Source organism: Danio rerio, chromosome 5 (genome assembly GCF_052040795.2).
Source record: "Danio rerio strain M-AB ecotype USA chromosome 5, GRCz13ab, whole genome shotgun sequence".
NCBI classification, from domain to species: domain Eukaryota; kingdom Metazoa; phylum Chordata; class Actinopteri; order Cypriniformes; family Danionidae; genus Danio; species Danio rerio.
Genome location: NC_141025.1, coordinates 38,827,352 through 38,854,965, shown reverse-complemented (window position 1 = coordinate 38,854,965; position 27,614 = coordinate 38,827,352). Strand labels below are relative to the sequence as shown.

At 35.9% G+C, this 27,614-nt stretch overlaps 1 protein-coding gene and 1 long non-coding RNA gene across 12 annotated transcripts in view; one reads left to right on the top strand and one right to left on the bottom strand.

The window, feature by feature from the left end:
- Window positions 1–27,614, bottom strand: part of sptbn2 (spectrin, beta, non-erythrocytic 2) — a 95,126-nt gene that overhangs the window by 45,358 nt on the left and 22,154 nt on the right. For 7 of the 11 annotated variants that reach the window (XM_087252087.1, XM_087252092.1, XM_087252086.1 and 4 more), the window contains 1 exon segment: window positions 16,091–16,275. In XM_087252087.1, the coding sequence (XP_087108213.1) occupies window positions 16,091–16,247 (157 nt within the window). In that variant the 5' untranslated portion in view covers window positions 16,248–16,275. 11 annotated transcript variants of the gene reach the window in all.
- Window positions 5,523–11,626, top strand: LOC147844066 (uncharacterized). Its single transcript, XR_015491514.1, has 2 exons — window positions 5,523–6,647; window positions 6,730–11,626. It is a non-coding gene; the product is annotated as an uncharacterized LOC147844066 (long non-coding RNA).

The following is a 27,614-nucleotide window of genomic DNA, read 5'->3' as shown; positions in this document are numbered from 1 at the left end:
GAGTGTGAGCTGCTTGAGTACAGTAAAACTTCTGCAGCATGCACAACTGCACAATGCAAACCAGTTTCTAAAACTCATCCAAATTAAAAGCATCAGTCAGTTTTTTGTCTGTTGTGACATTCTAAACCTGAAATGCTTTCAGTGATTTTTTTAAAATTCTCTCACAAAGCTATCATATGACTTTAGAACCATTAAACACAGCAATTAAGTCATAGACAGCACTTTTATGGTGCTTTGTCATTACTGAAGCATGACACTAATAAGTTTCTTTAAAGTGTCTTCAGTGGTTCGCGAAATAAAAAGTCACACATCTGACTAACTTGCATAAAATAATAAAGTTAATAATGACACAATTATCATTTTTGGATGAACTAGTCATTAAGCTTTAAATCGCAGAGGCGTGTTTTGTTGTCACCTGATAAGCATGTGTAATGATGAGACAGAAATATCTTCTTGACTACTTGAAACAATAAGTTTCGGCTGTCCTTGTTCTTTGCATGTTCATGTGTGTGTTGAAACATGCGGGATATGTCAGTTATGAGTTGTCTTCGCTCATAAAACACTAAAAAATGCATAATTATTATATTACATTACAATCACTCATTCTTCTGAACTAAAATGTAACATTCTACACATGAGAAACTACAGCTGCTTTTCTACTAAAACTGGCACAAAAACGGAAACACACCTGTTTAGAGCAGCCTGTTGTTACAGCAAGGATAACCAAGTACTTATTACTGTGCGCACACACGCGCACACAGTTACTGAATGACCGAGAATGATTGAAGACACACGTCTAATGGCTATAACTAAGAGGAATGTTTCACCTGTGACGACATCTTAAATAAAAACCTGCCATCATCACGTTTCCCCCCTGACATCAACCCTGCTGAAATGCTTTTAAGCAGCAATGTTAATAAGATGTTTTCTAAATGTTGACTTCCAGACTTCCAGGTTGTCAAAGCAATTCAGTTTTGTAGTCTCAGAGACAAGAAAAAATATATATATCTTGCACAATCACATTCTCTCTTGCACACAGAAAGAGTGAAAATGATGGGTTCAGACAGAGGTATTTCTGATGTCTGGAGAATGTAGGTGATACTGTAGGTTAAAGAACAGGACAGTGACAGCGGACAGCTTGTTCCGAGTCTGTTTCCTGTTAAGTGACTTAAAATGATGTTTATATTATGTTTTAATATCTGAATCCAACTTTATACTGCTTATTAACTCTAGTCTGACACTATAGAGCACTGCTACAATGTGAAAAACACTTTCAATAATTTATTGTCAATTCTGTGCATTTCAATCAATCATTTGTTAGTCATCTTTTCTCACTGTAATGTCTTTGCAAAGCTTGCTTTCTTTGAATCATAAACAATATATTAAAAAACAAACAATGGAAGTCAAGTCAGTAAAAACTAAAACTATTCAATTTACATCATTCTTCAAAAATACCTTGCTTGAGTCGGTAAGTTTGATTTTAGTTCAGCTGATTCTCAATCACAACTTCAAGGTTTTTGGACTTTCTGAAGTTCTAACTGAATGGTTATGTTGATGAAGTGTTGGGTTGGCTAAAAGTGCATATTTCCCTACTATTTAGCATGTGAAAAACAGTATGTGAGTAGTGTGTCTGAATCATTGTATTTCAAAAAAGTAGGAGAGAACTACCCAGATGACCTACTACTTTGGCAAAATTATATTGTGCATTCATTAGATGCTACGCTATTCCAAGACCCCATTCATAAATGGGAGAAGCGACGCAACTGATGCCATCATGTAATAATGAAAATGGCAATAGTACTATGGCCAAATTCCATTTAAATTACTCACATTCTTACTAACACACTTATCTAACAGCCGTAAAGCTAATTTAAATCTAGTACCTATAAGTAGCAGGTGATTTTGGCTGCAGCCAAAAAGTTATGTGTTAGTAAGTTGAACTTTTCACAAACTGAGCCATGTTCAATCATTTAATATCAATTCTGTGAATTTTACCAATCATTATTTATTACCACCTTTTCTCACTTTCGTGTCTATCCAAAGCTTACTTTCTTTGAATCATAAACAATAGATTTTTAAAAAGTCTCAAATAATGGAAGTCAAGTCAGTGAAAACCAAAACTGTTCAGTTTCCATCATCCTTCAAAATACCTTGCTTGACTCAGTAAGTTTAATAGAAAACAAACTGAAAACATAACATTGAGTTAATTATAGCAGGATTTCATTTTGTAGAGAGAATCATCCATTTAAGAAGTTTTGAATGTGTTTTCTGTGTAAATAGATAAGCTATGTGAAGACAAGTTTGGAGCATGACTCTTTTATTTCTTTATTCTCTTTAACTCTTTATAGAGTCTCAGCTCTTTTAAAACTTCAGATGAGATGACTCAAACTATTTTTTGTAGTGTAAATGTACAAAAGTAAAGCTCAATCCAAATTTAACCTGTCCTTTTACAAAAAAGAATGAAACCATTACATACGCAATTAGTCAGATCCCAAGATGGCATGAATTTACAGCATGCTTTAATATAGAACATGAACCTTCAACTTGGGCTGGATGATATGGCATAAATACAAGCTCGATAATTATTTTCTTTATTGAATTATAACAAAATACATTTCAATATTAGTTGTTGATGCTTCCAGATTTAAAAAGAGTATCCCAACAATGAGACGCAGCATGAGAAACGGAACACAGGCACTCTTGATTCCAAAGGTAATTAACGATAAAATAACACTAATACTGAAATAGACGACACGATGCTGAGCCGGCATTGCTGATTCTCCGCCCCACCCCTGTTGCAAACCCACTCGCAAAAAATACACACTCAGGCCTCGTTTACACTAATATGGCTTTGTTAAAATGGCATTTTAGAATGAAAATGATCCACATCCACAACGTGTTTTACATAGCATTTCTGAACAGCCCTCCGTCCACTGAAAACGCACATCACGTGACCACACACACACAGCCACACACTGTAATGGGCCCCTTTGAGCTCCAGAGAGCAGTGCACGTCGGACAGTTTATCAAGGATGTACCACTGGATCGCATCTCACTAGTTGTTAAATGTGATATTCAGAGATCCCGGAAGTTCCGGGAGTCTCTATGCATTTGCGGGACTCGCAAACGAGTGATAATCTCATGGAAATTGCGCGTCTCCCTCCCGGTCCTCAAATAAGCCGCGCAACCTTCTCACCCCCGGATCCCTCCTTGCTCTTCAGACACGTTGTCCCCTTCCCTCCTTTTTACCTCACAAACAAGAAAACACAAGTCCACCAAGACATCAGTTCTGAAGTTTGTGTGTGTGTATAAAAATGACAGCTTAACAAACTTCAAAAAGAGGAAGATACATGACTGGCCATCCATCTGGACCAATACTACACTGTCAAACAGCCTTTGTCTACAAATGTTCAGAGCTGAGAGGTCCAAGCTGACATTTTTTTTGCTATGTGAAACAGAACATGCGTGAACTAGCCCAAAACATTTGTTACATTTCTGACAAAATAGTGGCTGAAGATAACTAGCATGTGCTGTGGGCATGAACACTTGCGTCACTGAAATGCAGACATACCAGTCCAAATCCAACTTTCTAGTGTAAAAGACCAAATGTTACAATGTACTCCATTAAGACTGCATGGTAAATCAAAATAAACAGGGTTTCTACAGGCTTTATTAAGTCAAATTTAAGACCTTTTTAAGACCATTATGAATGAAAAACAAGACACACAAGACTAAACACTCAGGATTTTTTCTAATGGCCCAGTTAAAACATAAAAAAAAAACATTAAAAATAAATGTTTTTGTAAGGAAGGCAATTAAACCATATTTATAAATCGAAATATAAATAGAGCTTTTGTCTATTTTGTCAAAACTTTTATTAGAGATGGAATGATAGTGATTGGATGGGCATTGTTTTTACTAGGACATAGAAAAATTAAGACCAGTTTAAAATTATTTAAAACCTACAATTTCTGTAAATTTAAGACTTTAAGGCCTACAGTTTTGATTTTGAAGTAAGTCTCGTGGATTACCCAGATAAACTCGCATTTGTAGTACACTGCTTTCATTGATCCAATATGATTTATAAACACACAACCACAGCATTACAATAGTCTAGATTTCTAAATATAATTTACCTGATCATAAATTATGTAATGATGCAATACCTTTATCAGAGCTTCGAATACTATGAAATATGTTGCATGCATTATTCTCTGTAAGAAACCATATCATTTCAAGAAAGTACTTGTTTTATACACTTGAATTAAGTTTTAAAGTGAGTTAAGAGTAAAAACGTCATGATGCGTGGTATTTGCATGAGCTTTCAGGTGTGGCATTAGCAGCATTTAATAAAAGGGTCAAAGTCCACTGAAAAGCTATGCAAACAGCTGTCAATATCGCAGAATTATTATCTGCGATTTCAATAATCAAATGATTACAAAACATTAATCACAAATCAATATATTGCTTAGCTTGGCAGTGAACTATGGATCTGTGTAGTAAACATTCTTCTATCTGAATGCACATGCTGGAGATTTACGGTTGATTAGAAAACAGACTTTACTGACAAATGCGCACAACAATCACGTGCGATTTATCCAAATATATATTACAACAATACCGAGAGAAAAAAAAGGCTTCTAGTTTTTAACATTAACCAGTTGTCTTGGTGAGCTGCAGCTTTCTCCTTTAAACACTGATGCATTGACATTTTTCACATATTTAAGATCAGATGTCTTGCCAAACCACATTACACACACTTGCTGCACATTAAAATACTTACTTTATAACCTAGTAAATATATTGTTTTTACTGGGCTTTGTGAAGGTGTGCTTAAAGTTTCTTCACACTATAAAAAGGCTGTTATTTGCCTTATCAAGCATATGAATTGCTATTGGATAAGGAGAGCATTTATATTTAGTAAGTAAACAAAACACATCAAAGTATATTATTTTCATGTATAATTGCTCATAAACTGCCTTTACATGCAAACACAGGAGATTAAGGGCATCTGGATAGTGGAAAAAAGCATGAGGGGAGGATTTTGTTTCCAGAACAACTCATCACTGTGACATTTCCAAGAGCAGAACCATAAATAAGTTAAGTAAAATAAGATGACAGTAACATCAACAGTGATAACAAGGAGAGTGTGAGAGTCTGTGGACTGTATTAAACAAACACCCCACTCCCCCCTCCTAAAAACACCCTCATAGTGGTACTGATCTTATATGTTTTTCTGTAGAACACAGTAATTGAAGAATGAAGAAGAAAACAGCAGCGAACCTCTTCTATTACATGAACTAAAGTATATTAAAAGACTGGACAGGTTTAGAGAAGTGAATTTTTACTTTTCTTTACCTCTACACCAGGGTGGAGAAAAAGATCAAGAAAAATGCAATGGTTCATTTACATGACAAAGATCACAACTGATGGCATACATACAAAGCTATCTCTCATTGTAGATATATGTTATCTTGTGCTAAGAAAGTGAACGCAGTAGCAAGCATGGGTTGATGGTCATGTTTTTTTTTTTTACTTTCTACCCCTTTACAAACATGCATACATGATCCAACCAATAAATAAATTAATCAATAAATAAACAAACAATCCCTCTAAACCGGGCTATTGTATAGTTGCTTACATCTTCAAAGTGTGTTAGCATAATGTAAAAGCTAGTGACACTGGTTTCTATTGACTTTCATTCATGTTGTCAACTCTGACCTGCAACTTTATATTATGCAAGATGTGTGACTAACTAAAGATCGCTGTGACCTCTTAAATGACATAATGTTAAATCTACAGCTTAAATTAAGTTTTTTTTCAAAGGAAAAGTAAATCAAAAACGGAAAAAAGAATTATAAAAAAAGTAGAAGATGGAACAGAGAGTGCTGTAATGGAAGGTCAAGTGTTGCCAAATCCCGCTTGGATGAATGCATTACACAGAGAAAGGATTTTTAAAAGGACAAGTCAATTTTAGAGGTTTGATAGTGCTAAATAGAAGAACAGACAGTCCAATGTTGAAAACAAAACTTGAACAAAGAGTTATGAAGCATAAGAAGGGTATAAACCAGGGCTGCTCCATTTTGGGAAAAATCATAATCACGATTATTTTGGTCATAATTGTAATCACGATTATTTAAAATGATTATCAGTTGAAGTCGAAATTATTAGCACTCCTGAGAATTTTTTTTAAAAATAAATATTTCCTAAATTTTTAACAGAGCAAGGAATTTTAACAGTATTTCCTCTAATATTTTTTCTTCCTCTAATATCTCTTTTCTTCTGGCTTATTTATTTTATTTTAGCTAGAAAAAAAGAAAGTTTAAATATTTTGAAACCCATTTTAAGGTCAATATTATTAGCGCCCTTAAGCAATATATTTTTTGATTGTCTGCAGAAGAAACTACAGTTATACAATGACTTGCCTAATTACTCTAAATAAGCCTTTGAACTGCACTTTAATCTGAATGCTTGCATTTTGAAAAATATATAGAAAAATATTATGTACAGTCATATAGCAAAGATAAAAGAAATCAGTAATTAGAAATGAGATAAGAAAACTATTATGTTCAGAAATATGTAAAAAATAAAAAAAAAATAAATAAAAAAAAATTATTTCAATGAAACAGAAATTGGGGAGGAAAAGGGTTGCTAATATTTAGGAGGGCTAATAATTCTGACTTCAACTGTATACATACAGTTATTTTCCTCCCTGCAAAGGAAAGAAAGAATAAAGATATGAATATGCAATATAACAAACTGTGCTGTAAGCATCTTCACTGTAAGAAAAACACTTTAGATACAAAAATCCTTCAGTCAAGATTAGAGAGGGATTCTCTCGTTTTGTTTGATTATTGATAAAAACAGGCGGCAGCAGGAACATCGCGCACTGTCTCTTTAATGGTTTCTCTTTCACATCTTTTGATTCTTTACTCGTTTGTTTATTACACAAATTAGGGTTATATGAATAATCCCTTCACACTGCGTTTTGACACCTATTTGACCATTAAAGCGCTGTTAAGATGACTTTAGACGTCTGCGCTCCTTTGCTCATCTCAGTGTGCGAATGAGACCGAATGCTGACCGGCCGCATGCTTCTGACTGTGTATGCGTGCCGCACACACACATAAGCACGCGGTCTTTCACGCTTTTAAGAGCAACACATGTGTACAGCTGGAAAGGGGGCGGTATATGATGCAATAATTGTTTATCTCGAAATCGGATTTTCGATTAATTGCACAGCCCTGGTATAAACCTAATGTTTTATAAGAAAAGTCCATGAAATCAGGAGATCTAACAATGTGGTCTGTTAAGTTCAGCTTATTCTCAGTCACAACTCCAAGATTCTTGGCTGTCTTGGAAGAATTTATGGTTGATGTACCTAACTGAATGGTTAAGTTAATGAAGTGTGTGGTTGGCTAAAATTACCAAGTCAGCTCTGTCAGAAATCACATATTTCCCTATTATATAGTATGTGAAAAACAGTATGCGAGTTGAGTAGCACAGTAGAACTACCCAGATGATCTATTACTTTGGCGAAATTCTGTAGTCCGATGGATGATAGGCTATCCCAAGATCCCATTTATAAATGGGACTAGTGACGCAACTGATGTGGGTAGGCCATGTAATAATAAAAATGGCGAATGTAGTATGACCAAATTCCATTCACACAACTAACATATAGAACACACTATTCTTACAGTCATAAAGCAAATTTAAATGTAGCACCTACAGTACTTTAGTAGGTGATTTTAGACTAGTCATGGGCTAGTCTTTTTTTTTACTGAAACTTTCAAAAAGACTCTATCACTTTTTTCCCCATTAAACACAATATATTTCATTTTAGCAAACATTTATAATATATAATAACATTTATAATTTATAATAAGTTTGAACAGTAAACATGTCAGGCAAAATAATTTAAATAAATCATTGACTTATGCTGTCTTTATTAGTTTTAAAAACACAGATTTCTTTACAATGCATAATAAAAAAAACACAAAACAACCCTTTACCTTAGGAACAGTGTAACAGATTTTTTTGCGGTTTTAAAACCTTGACTGTTCAAAACCGCGTTAAACCTTGAAACCTGTTATTGTCCTATGCCTACTTCAGGCACAGCCAAAGAGTTCTTTCTTAGTAACCTGAAGTTGAAAATGATGAGCTTTCATGAAGTTTAATATCAGCAACAGTTGCATAATCAAAAAAATAATAATTTTGGTAAAAAAAAGGTTCATCATCATGGCAGTAATAAATGCTAAATGTACTGCGTGTTTCATTAAATTTAGCACACTAAAAGAACAATGTGCATGTTTAAGTACTTCTAATTTTACTCATGAGAGTCTTAATTTCCCTGCCCTCACACAGTAAATCTGAATGAAGAATTTTTGTGCATCTGACAGAGGAAGAGGTGGGGAGGTGGGAGTGTGTGTTTACCTCATAAGGGTGACTGACACAGGGGTGGAAAACCTTTCAAACCCAGGCACACTCACAATTACACACTGCTTATCAGCAGAATTTCAATGAGATTTCAGAATTAATTTTTTATCCGTGCTGATGTTCTCCAGCTCCTGTCAGCTCATACTCCTAAAGCTCAGGGTCACCATTTCCGCCTGCTTCTAAGGCTTGGAGCGCAAATGTTCAGAGTCAAAAAAATAAATAAAATGAGCAGATGACTTTATAGATTTTGGAATATTCAGCCTTATTTTTCGGACAAAAGATTGATTTCCATCCATTAAAGTATTGTTTGTATTTCTAGAGTATAAGCAACTAAACAAGACTTTCTCATTTTTACCACTGACTGACAAGGCTTTAAATTTGAGAGAATCAATTTATGTTAATATGTAAAACCTGATATTTATTTACATAACATGCGATTACAAAAAGTTTGATCCATTACTCTGATTTACTCAATGTCAAAAATTAAGCACACTGGCAGCTTACTTAATACCCACATGCCTGTTTGCATTTTGCCATCAAAACTGGCAGTTTCAAATTCTAATGTAAATGGGGGTTTCTTGTGTCATCAGGGTTTCATAAGCAGATTTATCAGCAATACACCGAGATGTGAACACACTCTGACTTCCCACATTACAACCTAAGACTAAAAATGGAGAGTAAAAAGAATAATGTATTTAATGGAGGGCAGGATAGCGGATACATGCAAACTGTTTTGCTCATTCACTTTATTAGCTTTTATTTAAATTATGAGCATTATGAAATCAAATGTGTTGCATCAAACACATGCATGGAAGAATTCTCCTCAAGTGAAGCATGAAGACCATGTCTGAGCAAGCCCCCTGATACAACGCACCTGTATTTCTGTAAAGTGCTTCAAAAAAAGTCAGCCTAAGGGAAACCTGACCGGAATTACCAGTGTGTGTGATTGAGGACGTGAGAAGAAGGGAGGATCACAGGATCCTCTAGCAGAAAGAGATACATGAGACACTGTGTGTATGTGAATTTCTATCAGTAAATGTGTGTCAAAACGTAGCAAAAGGTATGCGCCAGATTTCAGACGAGTGCAATGACGCAACCACAGAAATCATTAACACATACCGGCTATCTCTTACTTTTTAAACTCAGTGATCTTTAGTGTCTTTTCAAGTCTAAATGAAGATGTTTGGTGGAGAACTTAAAACATAAAGCATTCCAAAAAAGAAGCTAAAACAATAAAACAAATGGATGGGATAGGAACAAAAAAAAAACTTTCCAAAGGTACATGCACCACTAAACCTTTATTTCCAGAACTTAGGGTTCATTTTAGGTATTTGCTGTCAGACACTTCTGAGGTGAGCGTTCATATTCAAGGCCTGTTTTGCAGATGTCATCCTTGCTCTACAATAGATAATAGGGCTGAAAAGTACAATGCTTGAGTCATTATCTCTCTGTTAACTGAGAAACACTCCCCATGACCTCAAGCACGCACACACACCAACACAGAGCAGATCAGATCTCGCGTCGTGTGTGTGTGTGTGTGTGTGTGTGTGTGGGAGGGGGATTAACAGAGTTCACACATGCTATGTGGCGCCTGTCTAAAAATGTAGTTTGAAAGAGAGAGGGAGAAAAACATTGAATGAATGACACACCCACAAAAAAACAGACACTGAACGTTCTACAGAATGAACCCTATATTAATAAACACAACGGGAGTTTCTATCCTATCCAGTCTAGTTCTATTATCCTCTGAACTCCCTTCTTATCCTCTTCCCTTCCCGTCTGTTCCTCTCCACTCCTTTTCCACCCAGTTATCCTCTCTCTCCTACACCTTCCCGTCCCACACTTTCCTCTCTATCTCCCATTTTAACACGGTGTAATTTGGATCTGGGGCAAAAGCCCTGCGGTACCTGAAATAAGGCCACTCTCCAGGAGACCAGTACAGGTCTCTGTGTCTCTCTCTCTCTCATGCACAGGCACAAAAATAAATCATTGTAGGCCTATTTTCTCATCTGCACCATCTTTGGTGCAGAGTGAATGAGAGATAAGAAAGTTCATTACTGTAACTAAATTTATCAGAATCTGCAGAGGACAGATTGACGTTTGGACTACATCATCAAACTTTTACCAATACTAATTCAACCCCTAAAAGATAAAACATTTTATTTATGATGACCTAAACACAACCAGCTTAAATCTTAGTTTACTTATTTAAATATGCCGCAGTATTTTTCTAATCGTCATGTTGGTTTAAAGTGGTAACGAACAAACACTGACCTATGTTCCTAAAGCTATGCATCAATACAACACAACGATGATTCACCATAATTAATTTTAGGATATTTGCACGTAAACTGATCACCATTTGCAATCTAACCGTTTACCACTTTGTAATTTCACAACCAAGACATCTGTGCACCATCTAACTTCTCAAAATAAATGACGCCCAGGATGAAGGGGTACAGTTTGTCAGAAAAAAATGGGTCTCCTAGTTACATGTGGATGAGGTCACATGAACTTTCAATATGACATTCAACAATGTGGACTTATAAAGTTCAAAAGGCACAAACGTCAAGTATATGACATGGCTTTGAGGTTCGCTGAGGTGCTGAGCTACTCTTACACAAACGCATCTGTGAAAGTAAAAAAAGAGAGAGATAGAGAATATGAGGTTGCAAAGAACAAACAGTCTTACCTTGCAGCTGTTTGAAACGGCCCTCCAGGATGTTGGAATATTGCACCTGGTTTACAAAGGCAGCTGGCGAGAGACATGGCTCAGGTTCACGTGGATCAAAATCCATGTCTCTTTCTCTCTTTCACCGTGACACTCGTTTTGCTTTCACTGTCCCTCCAACCCTCACTATCAACTTTCATCCAAAACAAATGGATCACTCCACAAGAGTAAAGCCAGGAGTCATGAGCATGGCACATAAAATATAAGGGTACAAAAAATGAAGAAAGAAAGCAGACTGAGAAAAATACAGCCAAAAGCTTAACTTGATCCAAAAACAGTTGGGTTTTGAAAGAGAAACTCTCCAGGTGTGCATCCGAGCGTTTCACCAGCGCATGCTAAACCGCGCCATACTGCTTCATCCGTTTGAAAAAAAAAAAGCTCTTCCTTTAACAGACTCTCTTTTACAAGCAAAAAAAGGAACCCACGTGCAAATAAAGTAAGAAAAAGTAACAAAAAGTTATCCCTTCACCTCTTCCTCTGAACTTCTCGTCTTCAAACACACTCTTCTCTCAATGCAAAACCCTTCTTGCTCTCTCGGCCACCAGATCAGACTGTGCGCGCACACACACCTTGTTTGAGTAAGCCAGCAGAACTAGCTGTGCTCAGCTTCCTAAGTAAACAAAGCCTCCTACTCTCTCTCTTTCTCGGTTTCTGAGCTTTGGCATTTGCATAAGGTGTATGTGGGAGGAGCAAATCCCAGGCTGAGCCAACGAGAAAGACAGGCATAGGGAGGGAAGAGGGCATGGAGGTGTGGGCTGAACCATTTCTGAAGGTGGACTGGGGGTGGAGCAGAAATCAAGAGATGGACAGTTTAACAGGAGAAAAGGGAGTGCGGGAGCAGACTCTAAAGGTGATCAGATAGTGAGCACAAATAACCAGCTTGAGCATATTTATATGTATGCATGGATTTCTATATCATCTAATATTACATTTTACTAGATTCTACGGGTGTTAAGTGGTTATAAGATCTTTACTTAAAAGATTTCATGCCGAAAAGTGTCTTGCCTTCACGTGCAGAGACAAAATAGAACGTTAAGGCAGGAAGGAAGTACTTGAGAAAGATTCAACAAGCAAGCGCTGTCTTTCTTCCTGTGCGAGTATGTGTGTGTGTGTGTGTGCCCTCTCACACCCATAACTGGCAACATCTGCCGGGGCAGAAAGCTCATCTTATGTGATAAACCCTAATGATATAGAGAAAAAAAATCTATAAAAGAAAGAACTTTATTAAAGAAATATGTGATCACAAAAATTGCTGCCTTTCACAAACAACTTCACCACACACGCACACCCACTTTCACACATGCGTTTCTTGCATGTGCAGATTTTACAAGAGGAAGTGTTGTAATGAAGACCAGTCCACTGGCAGGTTGTGCTGATTAGTGAGTGTCACCAACAGTGACCATCAAAGAGCAGAGGTCACAGGTCAAATAATGGCCAGAAGCACTAGGCCAACAGTGAAGCCATGTGCGTGTCACTGAATGAAAGTGTTTATGGCAAACCCACAAAAAAACAAATGGGAGAAAGAAAAGGATAGTAAGAGAATAAATGGAGAAACCCAACAACACAGCACAGTAACAAATTAACAATTGCTTGCAAGTTTTTTTTTAGTTTTTAATTTGTCTCACAGTAACAAATGAAGCATTGCTAGCAAGTTTTAAAATGTTTTTTACATGACTAAAGCAGTTAATGTTTTTAAAACAATATCAATCTGCACTGCTAAAAGTTTTACTACGTTCCTGTAATGTATAATATGACAATATTTGTGTTTTGTTTTTTTTTGCAGATTTCAGCAAACAGTGATCACTTCAGGGTTTCTGCAGGTTCCACCAAGCTAATTATTAAGAATATTTTCCCTTTCCCTATCAAAAACTGATTACAATTTAATACATTTTAAAATACAATAATAATAATAATAATATTAATAATAACAACAACAATTTAATAAAAACAAATATATGTCAGTAAATACACGGGGGACTTTGAAACAAATCTTATAGTAAGGAAAATAATTAAACCATTATGGTAAATAAGAGTTAAAAACTAATTTTTTTAATAAAAAGTTAAAAGTTTTATTGAGACGGATTGTTGATGATTGTTGGCCAGATTGGATGGCTATACGTGGACAAAGGACATTTAAGACCTGTTAAAAAAAGATCTAAGAACTACAACACAATACTTTAGTAGATTTAAAACCTTTTAAGACCCCACGGACAATAGCTATGTTTCCATCAAAAGATGCGAGTTAAATTTATATGCAAAACTGGAATATCGCATAAAAGACGTGCGAATAAAGCAACGTTTCCATTCAATGAGTCAAAAAGAACAAAAATGTCACTTCCTGATTAACTGGCGCTAAATATCAAAGATAAAAAAGCTATTTGGTGCAGTAGGAGAAGCAACTCTATAAAAGTGTTTCCATCGCAGTTTTGCTCATCTTCTCCTATTGAATAAAAAGTTTATCCTATTCGGTTATGCGTATACGTTTTTTATGCTTGTTTTCAAAACTTATGTGCATTATGACATTCCATCAACCATTTTTTTTGTGTGCATATCCAAAATGCACTTAAAATACAGTTGCAAGCAAAAATATTAGCCACCCTTTTAAATTTTTATTTTATTTTTTTAAATATTTCCCAAATGATGTTTAACAGAGCAAAGAAATTTTCACAGCATGTCTGATAATATTTTTTTCTGAAGAAAGTCTTGTTTGTTTCATTTCGACTAAAATAAAAGCATTTTTAAATTTGTTAAAAAAAGGTCAAAACTATTAGCCCATTTAAGCTATATTTTTTGATAGTCTACAGAAAAAAATCATTCTTATACAATAACTTGCCTATTTACCCTAACCTGCCTAGTTAACTTAATTAACCTAGTTAAGCCTTTTAATGTCACTTTAAGCTGTATAGAAGTGTCTTGAAAAACATCTAGTCAAATGTTATTTACTTTCATCATGGCAAAGATTAAATAAATCAGTTATTAAAACTATTATGTTTAGAAATGTGTTGGAAAAAAATCTCTGTTAAAAAGAAATTGGGGAAAAAAATAAACGGGGGCTAATAATTTTGATTTCAACTGTGTCATCTGTGCACATACCAAAAAATAAAAAAATAACTTTTCTGAAACACATTGGAAAAACTTTTCCATTTTAGTACAGAATACTGCTGTGTAATATGAGTTGCACATGAAAATGAAAGACAAAAAAATGTGAAACTAAATATTTCATTTCTGAGAACTTTCATATGACCGCACCCAAATGGACAAGAATGAGTTTCCATCTACTGTAACCATTTATAGCTAGCTATAATAAATTGTGTTTGCTATAATAACAATACGTGATGCATGTTTGTGTTTATGAAATAAAAAAGACAGAGCATGAGAAAGACAAAGAGGAGGAGAGAAAAGTCTGAGAACAGCTAAAGTTAACAATGTAGGGGTGTGAGAGACATGAGTGCTGGGCCTCTGAGACCCGTCCTCCTCTTCTCAGTTTTCAAGAGAGTACTGCTAGTTTCCCTTCCCCTATCAGCTCTTGAAATAATTAATTTTGCCCAATGTTTATGGAGATTAATATAGTGGTTTTTGCATCCTGGGTTTGCTGCATAGGGAAAAGAGTGAATTAAACTCCTAAAAAGTTTTACATGAAATTATATAGACCTACATTGCAATAAATTCTATTAAGCCACATGTCATTCAGACCTTTTCCAGCTGTTAATTATTACTTTATTTATTATACATTTTATCTTTGAGGATTTCCCCAAAGGGAGGTTTTGTCAGATTTAAAGAACTCATAGGGGCAATTTGGCCCCACAAACACACACCCTGCTGACTAAGTTAGTTTTTTTTTTTTCCCATCCCACTACATTCCCTGAGAACATATCTTTGGAAATGTTTGGTTTAAACACAAGCCATCTTTTACATAATAATGCCATATATGCTCACTTTCATTTACCATCCATTTAATAGTCATACAAGGAAATTAATATTATTATAATATTATTATAATCATTATCAATTGTATAAATAATTCATTCATTCATTTTCTTGTCGGCTTAATCCCTTTATTAATCCGATCAAAATAATAATAATAGTAATAATAATAATTTATCAAATTAATTGCATCAACCATCACTTTACAAGCATACTTTAAAATCTGCTTTTAAATTATTATACCTTTAATATTGCGTTTTTCACACTACTACTTACACATATTGTTGCATACTTGCAGACATGTAATGAATCTTGTTTTCTCTGACTGCTACCCAATGAAGTTCAAATCTGCAGCTTTAAATGCAACTTTTAAAAGCATGTTTAAATTCATTCATTATTTGTCTTGAATTACGATACGCAGAGATGTGTGAAAGAGCATTACAATGAGTGGCTTTAAAAAAAAAAAAAAAAAAAAAAAAAAAAAAAAAGCTGCCAAGACATACAGTGGGTCATAAAATGACATAAGAAAAGCCCTGGAGATGAGAGAGGGCAAATAACAGCACATGAAGAATGTGGATATCAAGTCACCGCATGTCAAAAGATGGTATCTCACTGCACTTAACACACACACACACCAATTGCAGAACTACACACTGCCAACCCTTATAATTATTCAAAATGTAAACTTTTACAACAAACAAAGACTTCAAATGGTTTGTACATCTATATCTCATGCATTCACCACAACATGACTTCAATACACTCCAAAAAAAAATCACAATGAGAGCATTAAAAGTAGATTTGTATTTTGTTGGTTCAAATGATTTGTGAATACATTTTGCCTTATGCCACCCCCTACTGGACACAATCACATAATGCAACCTGTTGAACACCAGCTGATAATGCAGGCATGCAATCATAAACAATGATAAGAACAAACACAAAGCAAATGGTTGTAAAAATCACAAAATAATGGCAAAAATAAAAAGAACTGACCTGCGAGTGCTTTGATTCGAGAACGCTCAAACAAACGTGCAGAACTGTTCTCGTTGTCCCATTCTGTTTCGGCTGCAATGTCCCAGCGGTTGTTGATGTCGTTGTACTGCTGCTGGATCTCCACGCTGTCGAAATCAGTCGGTGAGATGGTACTCATGGTCGCAGCTGGAAACTCAACAGCTGCCCTGGAAAACAAAGTAGCACAAAGTGAGACGATGGCCAGCAACCTCTTTATTTATTAAAGGTCTCTGTAAATGTGTCAGAGGACGACAAGATGACCATCACAGCACATCACAAGAACGTTTGCCTTTGTTCTGCTAAAAGTGTGACAAACCCTTACCATAAAACTATTTCTGACAAATATGACATATTTAAATATAGCTGCAAGCAGGTGAATGATTCCTCAGCAGCAGACTGTAAGCGGATGAGGTTAGTCTCACCTGGTACAGAACAGACTGGGCTCATTAGCTGTCCTGCAATCTGTATGCATTTTGTATTCAGAACATTTTGTACAAATTATCACAATAACCTCAGAGCAGAGCAAGTCCAACAACCAACCCAGTTAGCTAGGATCATTAAATAAATTTATGGTATCCTGTGAATGATTTTCTGGGCCTCAGTGATGTTGGAGATGAATGCATTGAGTCCTTTGATGAATGCATCAAACCTAGGACTGGGTGATTTGGCCTAAAATGAAAATCTTGATTAATTCAACATTTTACCTTGATTACAATTAATGAATGATTATTTTATTTTATTTTTTTGCCCTCATAGTTTACTGACAGGTTTTGTATAGTAAATATGTTTGCATATTACAAGTGAAAGACTTCAGAATGAAGGGTGCATTACTTGCTTTTAAAATAGTTCAAGAACACACACCATCTACTACATACCTGTTAACATTGGGATGTGAAAATAAAGAATATGCCCACCATAGTAAGGCATTCCCCCTTAAAAAATCCCCAAACTAGTAAATATGCTCATTTAGAGCTGTTTCTATGTAAATAAACAGTTAAATGGTCAGTAATGCGTTTTATTATTATTATTATTTACAAAAGAAAATAAAAGTATATGCAGCAAATAAATTAGCAAACAGTTCAGCTTATTAAAATTAATAGCTATTATGATGAAATAGAATCAAGTTATCAAATGTCATTAGCCGTTTCTACGCTGTATAACTTACACATTCTGATTAAAGAGTAACAATTACAAATGAATGATTTATTTAGATTGTTTTTTTCGTTTGATTACATTACATAACACTTTAAAAATGCACACATTTAACGTTATAATGAAAGCATTTGTTTGCTTTATTAACTTTTAATGCAATTACTTGTGTTTGGGGGAAAAAAAAACACCAAGATCGACATCTTTAGATTCGTTTAGGAAACAGCATCTATTTATTACTATAGAGCGCATCAGCTGACAGTTACGCTCCGCTATATGACTGTTTTGAGGATTGCATATGAAGGGGAGATGGCACCTGTGATGAAAAGGAAGGGAATCGCGCCGTTTTTATTTCAGTGTTTTCATGCCTAAAAGCGAAAGCACAAAACAGACTCATATTTAAAGAGAAATACAGGAAAATATCCTAACAGGATGATAGCGGGATAGAACTGTAAAATACTAAGAATCCTGGGTAAAACAGGAGGGTTAACAGGTATGATCTACTATCTATGATTATTTACTTCAATGTTGGACAATTGAAATTAAAACACAAATTGCCTATAACCAACAGTAACTATTTCTTATAAAAATAACTAATGAATAAATACTAACTAATAACTAACTTATAAATAACTTGCACTTTTGAAAACAAAATCCATTATTAACATTTTGGTTTTCATATTAAAAGTAGAAAATAAGCAGTATCTCTTCTAAATAAAATGCCTCTTGTATATCCTGTAAGTAATATTTAACAGTGAATTTCTTGAATCTTCTGTAAACAAATATTTTAATGTAAATAATAATTTTATTGTAATGGAAAATATGTTGTCTCGAGACTTTTCAGGCACAGCTTCCAATCATCGTCAATGTAGTACAAATGTGCAATGTGTAGTTATATTTCTTGAGAGGTGTGCAGGTATGTGACCGCACGAAGGCTGCGTGGGACCACACCAGTGCGCTCAACGCAGGTGTAGAAATCAGTCTTAAAGCGGGGCCACTAGACTCCAGACGCGGTAGGCAAAGTAATTGAAAAAATTGACTTGGAAAAATTAGATTGATTATAGGTTCTTAATGTCGATTTCAATTTTTCGATTAATCGCCCAGCCCAAATCAAACCAGAATGAAAATGCACAAAATTATGTGTTTTGTCAAGTTTAGCAATTAAAGTTTCGTAGAAAGACTTTAGAGACCATCTAATAGGCTCATAATGTTGTGAAAGTTTTTGTCATTTTAAATATAATGGAAAACAGTTACATGGTCAGCAACCAATATTTATGACTTATTCTTTATAAATCAAAGCTTTTTAAAACAAAAAATACAGTTTTTAATATACTGTAAACATTTCATTTAGTGCATATTATTTTTCTTATTTAGGTACTCTCGCAAACTTTTAACCAAAATAACTTTCTTTTCTTCTTGCAGTAACATTTGCTTATATGTTTTGGCCACAAGAGTTGGACAACCTGTCAACAGCAAGCCACAATGCCCAAACGATGTTTGGCTGAAGTGCTATAACCAAACAAAATGCAAACTTTTTTCTACTAAAGGAAGAAGCACAAACCGATTCTCAAGAAGCAGTTAACATATCCAGATAAACTAAGCTTAATCCAATCCTAAACCAAAACACAGATTAGATGAAATCCCTCGTTCCCTCCTTCAGATTGAACAATCCCCTCTGCTAATCCCACCATGAAGATGACTTCTTAAAATCAACAGATTCTAGAAGGAAAAAGGAAACTGCATGTAGGACAAACTTTATCCCCTAAATATTTCAGGGCATTACAAACCTCTAGGGCAAAAACAGAAACAGAGATCAGGTAAAATCTGCTTTCCTCAAACACTAAGATTACTTCTGATAAGTTATGCATGTAATTGCATGAATCTACCATATCTAGAAAGAATACATCATGCTCTTTTGATGAGAAAAATAAAACACATACTCAAAAGTTGATAAAAGGCCAACCAGACAAATTAAGGATCAATAGTTTCTGTCTAGACCAAACTGACTGTACTAGGCCAAGTATGTGTGTGTCTGTGCTAGAGGCATAAATGGGGGAAAAATGTGAGGTGGTTCTATTTATTTAAATCAACAAACTCTTTGAGTCACATTCAAATGGATTTGACTTCACACAAAGCAGAACTTCATGCATATTTTGCTCAGTAAAATAAGGCCCTATGAATTATGTGATGCATATGCAAAAAAATGGATGAAATTGTGGAATCCAAATATGAAAACTGAATTCAAATGTATAACAAGCAAGAACTGTTAACGAGTTTGACAATTTTTGCCATTTTGAATTCAATTATTTTCAAAATCCATTGTAAATCTTTTACAAATGTTATAATATTTGTAAAATATTTCATTATCTGACTAATAAAATGACATATGCATGCATTTTTCATAAGCATGACTACAATACATTAGTAAGGTGCAAAATTACACTATTTATAAACATCGACTCAAAGTCAAGAGACTAGTAGAAAGACTTTAAAAAAAAAAAAAAAGATAATTCCTCTAGATGCTAAATGTCCACAGAACAGTAGCCTAACAATTTGTAGGAATGGGGACAGCAACTGTTCGGCAAGTTCTGTCAACACTCAGTTAAGTGAATGAAAAAGGTCACCTGCGATGGCCACCTGCCACATGCCAAACAAGCAAAAGGGAAAGAATATATTGTGACAAATGTTCTATAGCAAGTACAGTAGCATCAACGGAAGCAAAGATTTAGTTTGTAGAAGATTTGTAGAAGCACATACACACCGCAAATGGTTGTACGGTTCGAGAAAACTAAGTTGTGTCCATTTCTCATGAAGCACTGCAAACAAGGAGGATTTTTGCCTCAAAACGAAAGCAGCCTGTCAAACCCAATTACTGTGGGTGTTTGAGCAACACATGGAAGCTGTACTGGGTCTGACCAAGATGTGTGGGAAGAAAATGTTGGTTGTGTTTGATATAAGGCAAGACATTCACGATCTCTGCATTTTAAAAATTTTTATAAATTAAGTATGCAATGCAATAAATAAATTTAAATAAATTAAATCCAGAAAATTTTAAGTTGAAAAAAGAAAAATTGGAGGTAAAAATTATTTTGTAAAAAAAAGTAAATAAAACTTAGTGTACTTCTTTTTCAACTTAGCAACATGCTAACACCAATCACGTAACTATATCCACTTCATATCTGCATGTTTTTCATTGTAGAACATCAAATCAGCTCATTACAGCTACTTTAGAAGGCACCTCCTTACATGTGTAGAAAGCAAGGCAGCACAATAGTATTTGAATAGAGCCAGCATATGCATTCTTTTAATGATAATGTACCTGAAAAGGATTGATACCCTAGGCTTGCATGCATGGGTATAAGTGTCTATTGTGGTAGTCTAAATTAGCAAAGCATTTTGAGCATGTGTTTGTTTACAGAGAACAGCTTTCGTAATTTTCATATCAGTGTGAGTGCTTGCGTCTATGTGCCCATTCTCTCCCTGCAGGCTCCAGCTTTAATCCACTGGCCTCACCCTGAGCATCACCTCACCGACAGCTCCATCAGTCATAAGGGGAACAGGAGGGGTGGGGACTGGACTCCAGAGATTACGGAAGGGCTTCCAGGGACACACAAACAAAAGACCCCAGGTGCTCATGAGGGAGAAATTCTGATTCACTGATGACCTTATGATGGAAAGAGAATTACAGTGTAATACACTGATCTATATCATGTGGATTTATGGACCTGATTTCTTGTATTCACTCGAACAAAAATATAGGAATAATTTAAAATATAAACAAACAACACTTTAAAGAGCCCATATTATACATGAAATAGGGTCATATCTTGGTTGTAAGGGTCTCCAACAACAGTCTAATATGCATGCAAGGTCAAAAAACACTTTCATGGTCTTATAATCTGCATTTATTTTTACCTAATTATCCCAGCGACTCCTGTATGAATCGTTCAGTGATTCATTTGTTCCCAAACCCCTCCTTAGCGCGAAGCTAATCTGCGCTGATTGGACCGATGACAGTCTGTCGCGATTGGTCGACTGCCTTCAGTCAGAGAGTGAAATGGCCAATAGCTAATCAGCAATTTAAAAAGTAATCACAGTTCATACACGCTAGATAGTGTAGGCGTGGATTTTAGCTGCCACACACACACAAACACACACACCTCCGGACGAGAACGCTCCAGCTTCCGCCCGCACCCGCCAGGTTTTAGCCTTAGAACCCGCCCCGTATTCTGCCCGCCGCGCCCGATCCCGCTAAAGAGCGGGGGAGAACAAAACCGAAAATCTGTATAAACACACACACAGCACCAAGCATAAAGCTCTCGCTCGCTCGCTCGCTCGCTCTCTCTCTCTCTCTCTCTCTCTCTCTCATACGCGCGCGTGCGCACTAACACACAAGCACCAAGCAGACACATCTTTCTCTTTCTCAGGCAGCCCGCTCCCGTCCCAAATCAAACCCGTTACCGACCGCTCCGGCTATTTATTCGGAAATTTATTCCCGCGCCGCAGAAATCTGGCGCGGGGACAGCCGCGGGTATGCACACCTCTAACGTTACCACGGAGCTCCATAAACAAAGCACCACGCGTCGCGTTTTTAACGTGACTTTGCACGCGATAAGAGAATATAGCCAGTTAACCTGATAGAGTACACTCGGTTACAAGTAACAAATCACAACTAAATACATTTGCAAGCTAGAGTCAACGAGGCAACAACTTTAACCGCACGTACTTACACTTGAGAAATGGAAGAAACCCATCCTGATGTCCATCAGTAAGTTACTGATCCTTCCTTTAACAAACGCAGATGAAGTATTCTTTGTAGCATGTAGCTTCCAGAAGTTTCCAGTAGTTTCCAACTGCTTGGCTATAATGCTGAGGTTTCATCTTTGGGTAGAGACTCAATATATCCATCTGCAATGTGACTTCAATCGACCGGCATGTTTGTGTGCGTGTGTTTGTGGGTGTGTGTGTGTGTGTGTGTGTGTGTGTGTGTGTCTGGGTTACTGCGTCAGAGGGCGGGGCCTCAGGTTTGAAATCTCCCGGGTTTGCGCGTGCACGTGAAAAACTTTGTTTCGTTCGTACGTCATGGCGAAACACCTAATGAGTCGGTATCAAGGCGACTCGTTTGAAGCACTATGAATCGACTCTTTTATAGATGAATCAACAGTTTTAAACACTGTATTCTTACAGATTTAAGCCTTAGCTGGATACTTCACTTCACTTAGAGCTGTGTTACACACTACATGGAGGGGAATTTTCAAAAACCCATAATATGGGATCTTTAAAAGACTGGAACTTTGAGTCCAAGTCAATCATTAACTTTTTAAAATAACTTCTGCTGTACTACGGCTGTGCGGTTAATCAAAATTGAATTGCAATCCAATTGAAATGTAGCGATTTGCTAATTGCTAGAGGCTGCGATATGCATTATATCATTTCCCCCACCCAGAGCAAATGCGTGACTGCCATCTGTGTGTGACAGTCTAACTAGCCGATTGAGTGACCACACTTTCATTTTGCCCAATAAGAAATGCGCAATCAGACTATGCGGAAAGCCCACAATAAAACTAACAAACAGGAAAGCGTGGACAAGTGAGATGATGGCATCTGCCACTTCAGAAGCATCAATTTACTAATTCATATAAAAAAAAAAACAGCATGTCAGTAATATGGGAATATTTAGTTTTCAAAGTCACAGACACCGAACAAAAACAGGTCATTTGTAGGAGCTGTCTCAGAATCGTTGTCACAGCATGAGGAAATACAACCAGCGCCTAAAAAAGCACCACAGGTGGCTATATGAAGAATGTCTTGCCAAAAATTTGACTAAAAGTATTGCCAGTGACAGTGCTAGCAACAGCAAAGTACAATTTCCTTGTTTGCAGCTGTTACACCATATGAAAAAAATCACAAAGGCACTGGGAGATAACTAACATAACTCAATACTGTTTGCTTTTATGTTTTTAAATTTTGTGTTTAATTGCTGAATATTTGTTAACAAATTTGAATAAAAGTTGGAATTAGTTCATACTTTTCAGTTCCACATTTTAGCAGTAAGAAGCTACGATTATTGATATAGATTTTTGAGTTGAAGCTAGGGTTGTAACGGTATGAATTTTTCACGGTATGATAATCGTCTAAAACAATACCACGGTTTGACGGTTTCGCGGTATACGGTATGTTACAAAATAATAGAACAGTGAAGCAAATTTGACTTTTTCCAAATAATATATTTTTAGTTACTATAAACAACACCACTTACAATGAACAAATAAAAATAAGAAAATAATAAATAATGTGTCAAAGTCCAAATAAAGTCCAAATAAACATGGTGCAAATCCTCAGTAAAAAAATAGATATAAATATTTACTATACTATAAATAGTTACATAACGAAACTAGATTCAATATGGAACATCCTTAGGTTTTATGTGCCAGCATGGATATGGTTGTCTATGGATATGGATATGGTTGTCTGCAATGCAGACAAACAGCTGCATCTTCATTTGCGTCTTTTGAAAACCGCAAGAGCAGCAGTTCGTCTTTGCTGTGTCACTGTTTTGTCATGTTTCTGTGCTGCTGTGCATGCAAAAGTACTTAGTATAAGAATTATTTCATGCAAAACTTTTTTTTTTGCGTTTTATTTAGCCGCGCATAAATGTATGCCTTTCTCTCATTCCGTGTTGTTCAAAAAGCTTGTTTCTCAATATGCGTTCTTCAGCGGTCTTGCGTCCTCGTGTTCTCGTGAAACGTCATCATCAGCTGCCTAAGTTCAGTTCCAATGCTCAAGACCGCAAGTACGGAGGATGCGTGAAACTTCCCGGATGTGTTCTTGATATCGAGGACGCACCGATGCAGACTTGAGCACCGAAGTCCCAGAAGTCATTGCGACTGGAGGTGGGAAGCGCAGCATTTTATTTAGATTTATTATTAAAGTTCAGAGATATCACTTATTTACCTCAGGAGTTTCCCTAAATGAAACGGTGAAGGTAAACATTAACATGAACATCTTAATAAAGGAATAAACACATTAATTGTGTTTGTTTGATGAAATTCGTATTAAAATTTGTTTTATTTATAATGTGCAGAGTATATTTATAATGCTTTTATGCAAAGTATATATTTTGAAGAGGGGGAAACAATAAATCGTTGTACGAAGGCTGTAATGTTTAATTAATTTCCATTTAAAACGCGTGAAGGTCACATGACCATCAGGAAGAACGCAGCATCCCATTTCTCAAAGGACGCGTTCTCTGCCCTCGCGGTCTCCTGAGTTCGTTCTTCCGAGGACAGCTGGTAAGACCGCACTCTACAAGAACGCAAGTCCATTCTCTGAGAAACAGCCTTGGTCCACAAACAAAAGCGAAACCTATGCTTATTGGTTGTGATATAGCGAGTTTGAACCAATCTGGGCATGGAGGAGGGACAATGCATCAATGTATCGTGTCTGGTTTGTCCGGAGACACAGTGACGAGCGTTTCTTTGTCAAATCAGCGTTGTCAAATGTTGATGACGTAACCGCACTGATTCCGGAGCCTCTGAAAGTCCGCGAATGTTATGTGATACAGCACTGTAAAGCTGAGATTCTCTTCTTTATGCCAATCTTTGAATTGTATGAATCGGATCAGCGGATCAAAAGTTATTAAACATTTAAGAGCTATACTTATTTTTAGCCGCGGGCGGCTGTCTCGGTCTTTAAGGGTTAAAACCGTTGATATGCAATTGTTCATGGTATGATAATCGTGCACGTTCAAATCGTGGTAAACCGTCGTACCGGTATATTGTTACAACCCTAGTTGAAGCTTGACTATAAAATTAACTGCAAATCAAATTGAAATATTTGTTTAAAAAAAGAAAGAAAAAAAAAACAATTAGATATTTTGCCCAAATTGCACAGCCCTATGCTGTACTATAGTTCTTTAAATGTTCTGTGAAGTAATATTTTCAACATGTTTTGCAGCGTTGAACATTATAGCCAATTACAGATATGCTACGTATGATGACCATGCGAATGTTATGGTCAATTAGAAAAATCTGTCTGTATGAGATCGAGACCCAGGAAAAAAAAAGTGCTTATTATTTGTCTATATGTTGTAAATAGCACAAAAAAAATCATTAAAAAATTTATCTTTTCAATGGCCCACTTCAGTATGTGATCATGGATCCAATACAGGTCAGATCTGTTTCATCTGACTCTGAACACATGCAAATTTTAAACCAGTCTACTTTGACATTCATCCTTTTTCTGAGCTGTAAAGCATTCTTCTACAGATGTATACATTAGTAATATGTTGGACATTCTGTGAATGTGGAAAAGCAAACAAGCAACACTTAATATTCAAAAACTTTGCTCTTTTCCTCCACATTCCCATCTCCACCCTCCTTAGTAACTATGCATACATTAGCTGGATTTTGTGGCAAATCATCTTACAATTAAACAAAAGCTGATATCAGTGGCTTTCATGTTTATTTTTTATAAGACAGTGAGCAGAGCACAGCCTTTTTATACTTTTATGTAAATGGGTCAGTTCAGGTCAGGATTTGTGATCATTTCACAATGGAATTTGATGTTGTGGAATCTGATATAACTAAAAACAATGCAAATGGATCTTAGCAGTAAACTGAAACCAAGGAATAACAGTTAATAACATACCCTTAAAAGAGCTTAAGTACACAGTAGTTGGTTCCACATTAGCCCTACACAGTTGCCAACCTTTTTAAAAACAACAAAGCACAAACAAAATGCAAATAAGATTTTTTTTTACAAACTATATAAACCGTTTATAAGCGTTTTTACAAACAAAGGTACAAGATAGAGACCAGATAGTAGGGATGCAGCATTACAGACTTTGCATAGGTTTTCAGTTTCAGTACAGTTTGGTGTACATGTTGTTCTGTAAAAAACTGAATAATATATTCAAATACAGCACTGCATACTGTATGTATTTTTCACTGTATAACGTGGTGCCTCGTTACTCCCGGGAGTTATGTTCTAAAAATTACCCGCAATAGGCAAAATCCGTGAAGTAGTCTTCTTTCTTTTTTTTTACAATTATTATAGATGGTTTTAAGGCTGTAAAGCCCCTCCCTAAACACTTTGTACACTTTTCTCAGACAGGCATTAACATGCTCACACTTTTCTCTCGTTTAAACACTCTTAAAAGTTCAAACCTTCCTGAAAAAATGCGTCCAGTATTATAGAATGAAAACAAAAAGCAAAACCATTTGATCTTCATTTATTTATTCTGAAATGGCACTCTACATCAGTGTGTAACTTTTACCTTCCTTTAGCATTTCCACAAGTTCAACTTTTTGTATGATGGTTGGAGAAAACTTGCAAACACAGTACAGCACTTTAGAGTCAGACTGCTAGCGATCAAAGATTTATGTAAATTTGGCAAGCTAAATGCATTCTGTACTGTACAGGAGACACGGCACAAAGGAGATTGATCGACAGAGGTCTACAGCCAGTCAGGACGCAGAACACAATGCGTAAATCAGGATGCAAAACACAAAGTTCTGTAAAAAATAAACAAACAAACAAACAAATAAATAAAAAAATTAAAAATGTCAAATTGCATGAAAAAAATCTGCAAAACCACTAAAAGTGAACCGCATTAAAGCGAAAGAACCACTGTACATTTAACAAAGTTTAACCATTAATGAGCTATATATCTTTTGTTGTTTAATTCATATTAAAAACGCAGACAGCAGGAATCTGATGTTTTGAAGATAATCCACAAATGCAACACAATAAAAAAGTTACAGAGAGCACAAATTATTTTGGCTTCGTCGTGCTAGTGCTTTAACATGCGGCACACTGCTCTTTTATTTTCACATGGAAGCATCCCACTGATGGTACATACTTGTGGTGAGCCTGGTTTTAGCAAATGAATATACATACTAACATGCACAGAGTCATTTCAGAGAGTAATTAAAGGAATGGGGAAATGCTAAATTGTTCATTTAAATGCAAAACCGCAAATTCCATGAGTATTGAACCATGGAGGTTGTACCAAACGGTTCAATATTATATTTAGTATTGGGGCATCCCTAAAATAGATAGATAAACAGAAATAGACATTGTGTGTTCCATCATATGGTCAGAGGAGGACTAAAAACAGGTGTACTTCTGTGATAAAGCAAACAGAAATAATCAGTGCAAGGGGGAGAAGGAGAGAGTGCTTGTGTGTGTGAGAGAGAGAAAGAGAGAGAGATAAACCCTTATTTTGGAGGGAACTCAACCCAAACAAACAGAGAAAGATGGCTGTTCCCAATCCCATTAGTGTGTAGATTAAGGAAGTGCTGAAAATAGAGCCTGGCCATAGAGCAGTCTCCTGGATTACACCCACACACTCCTC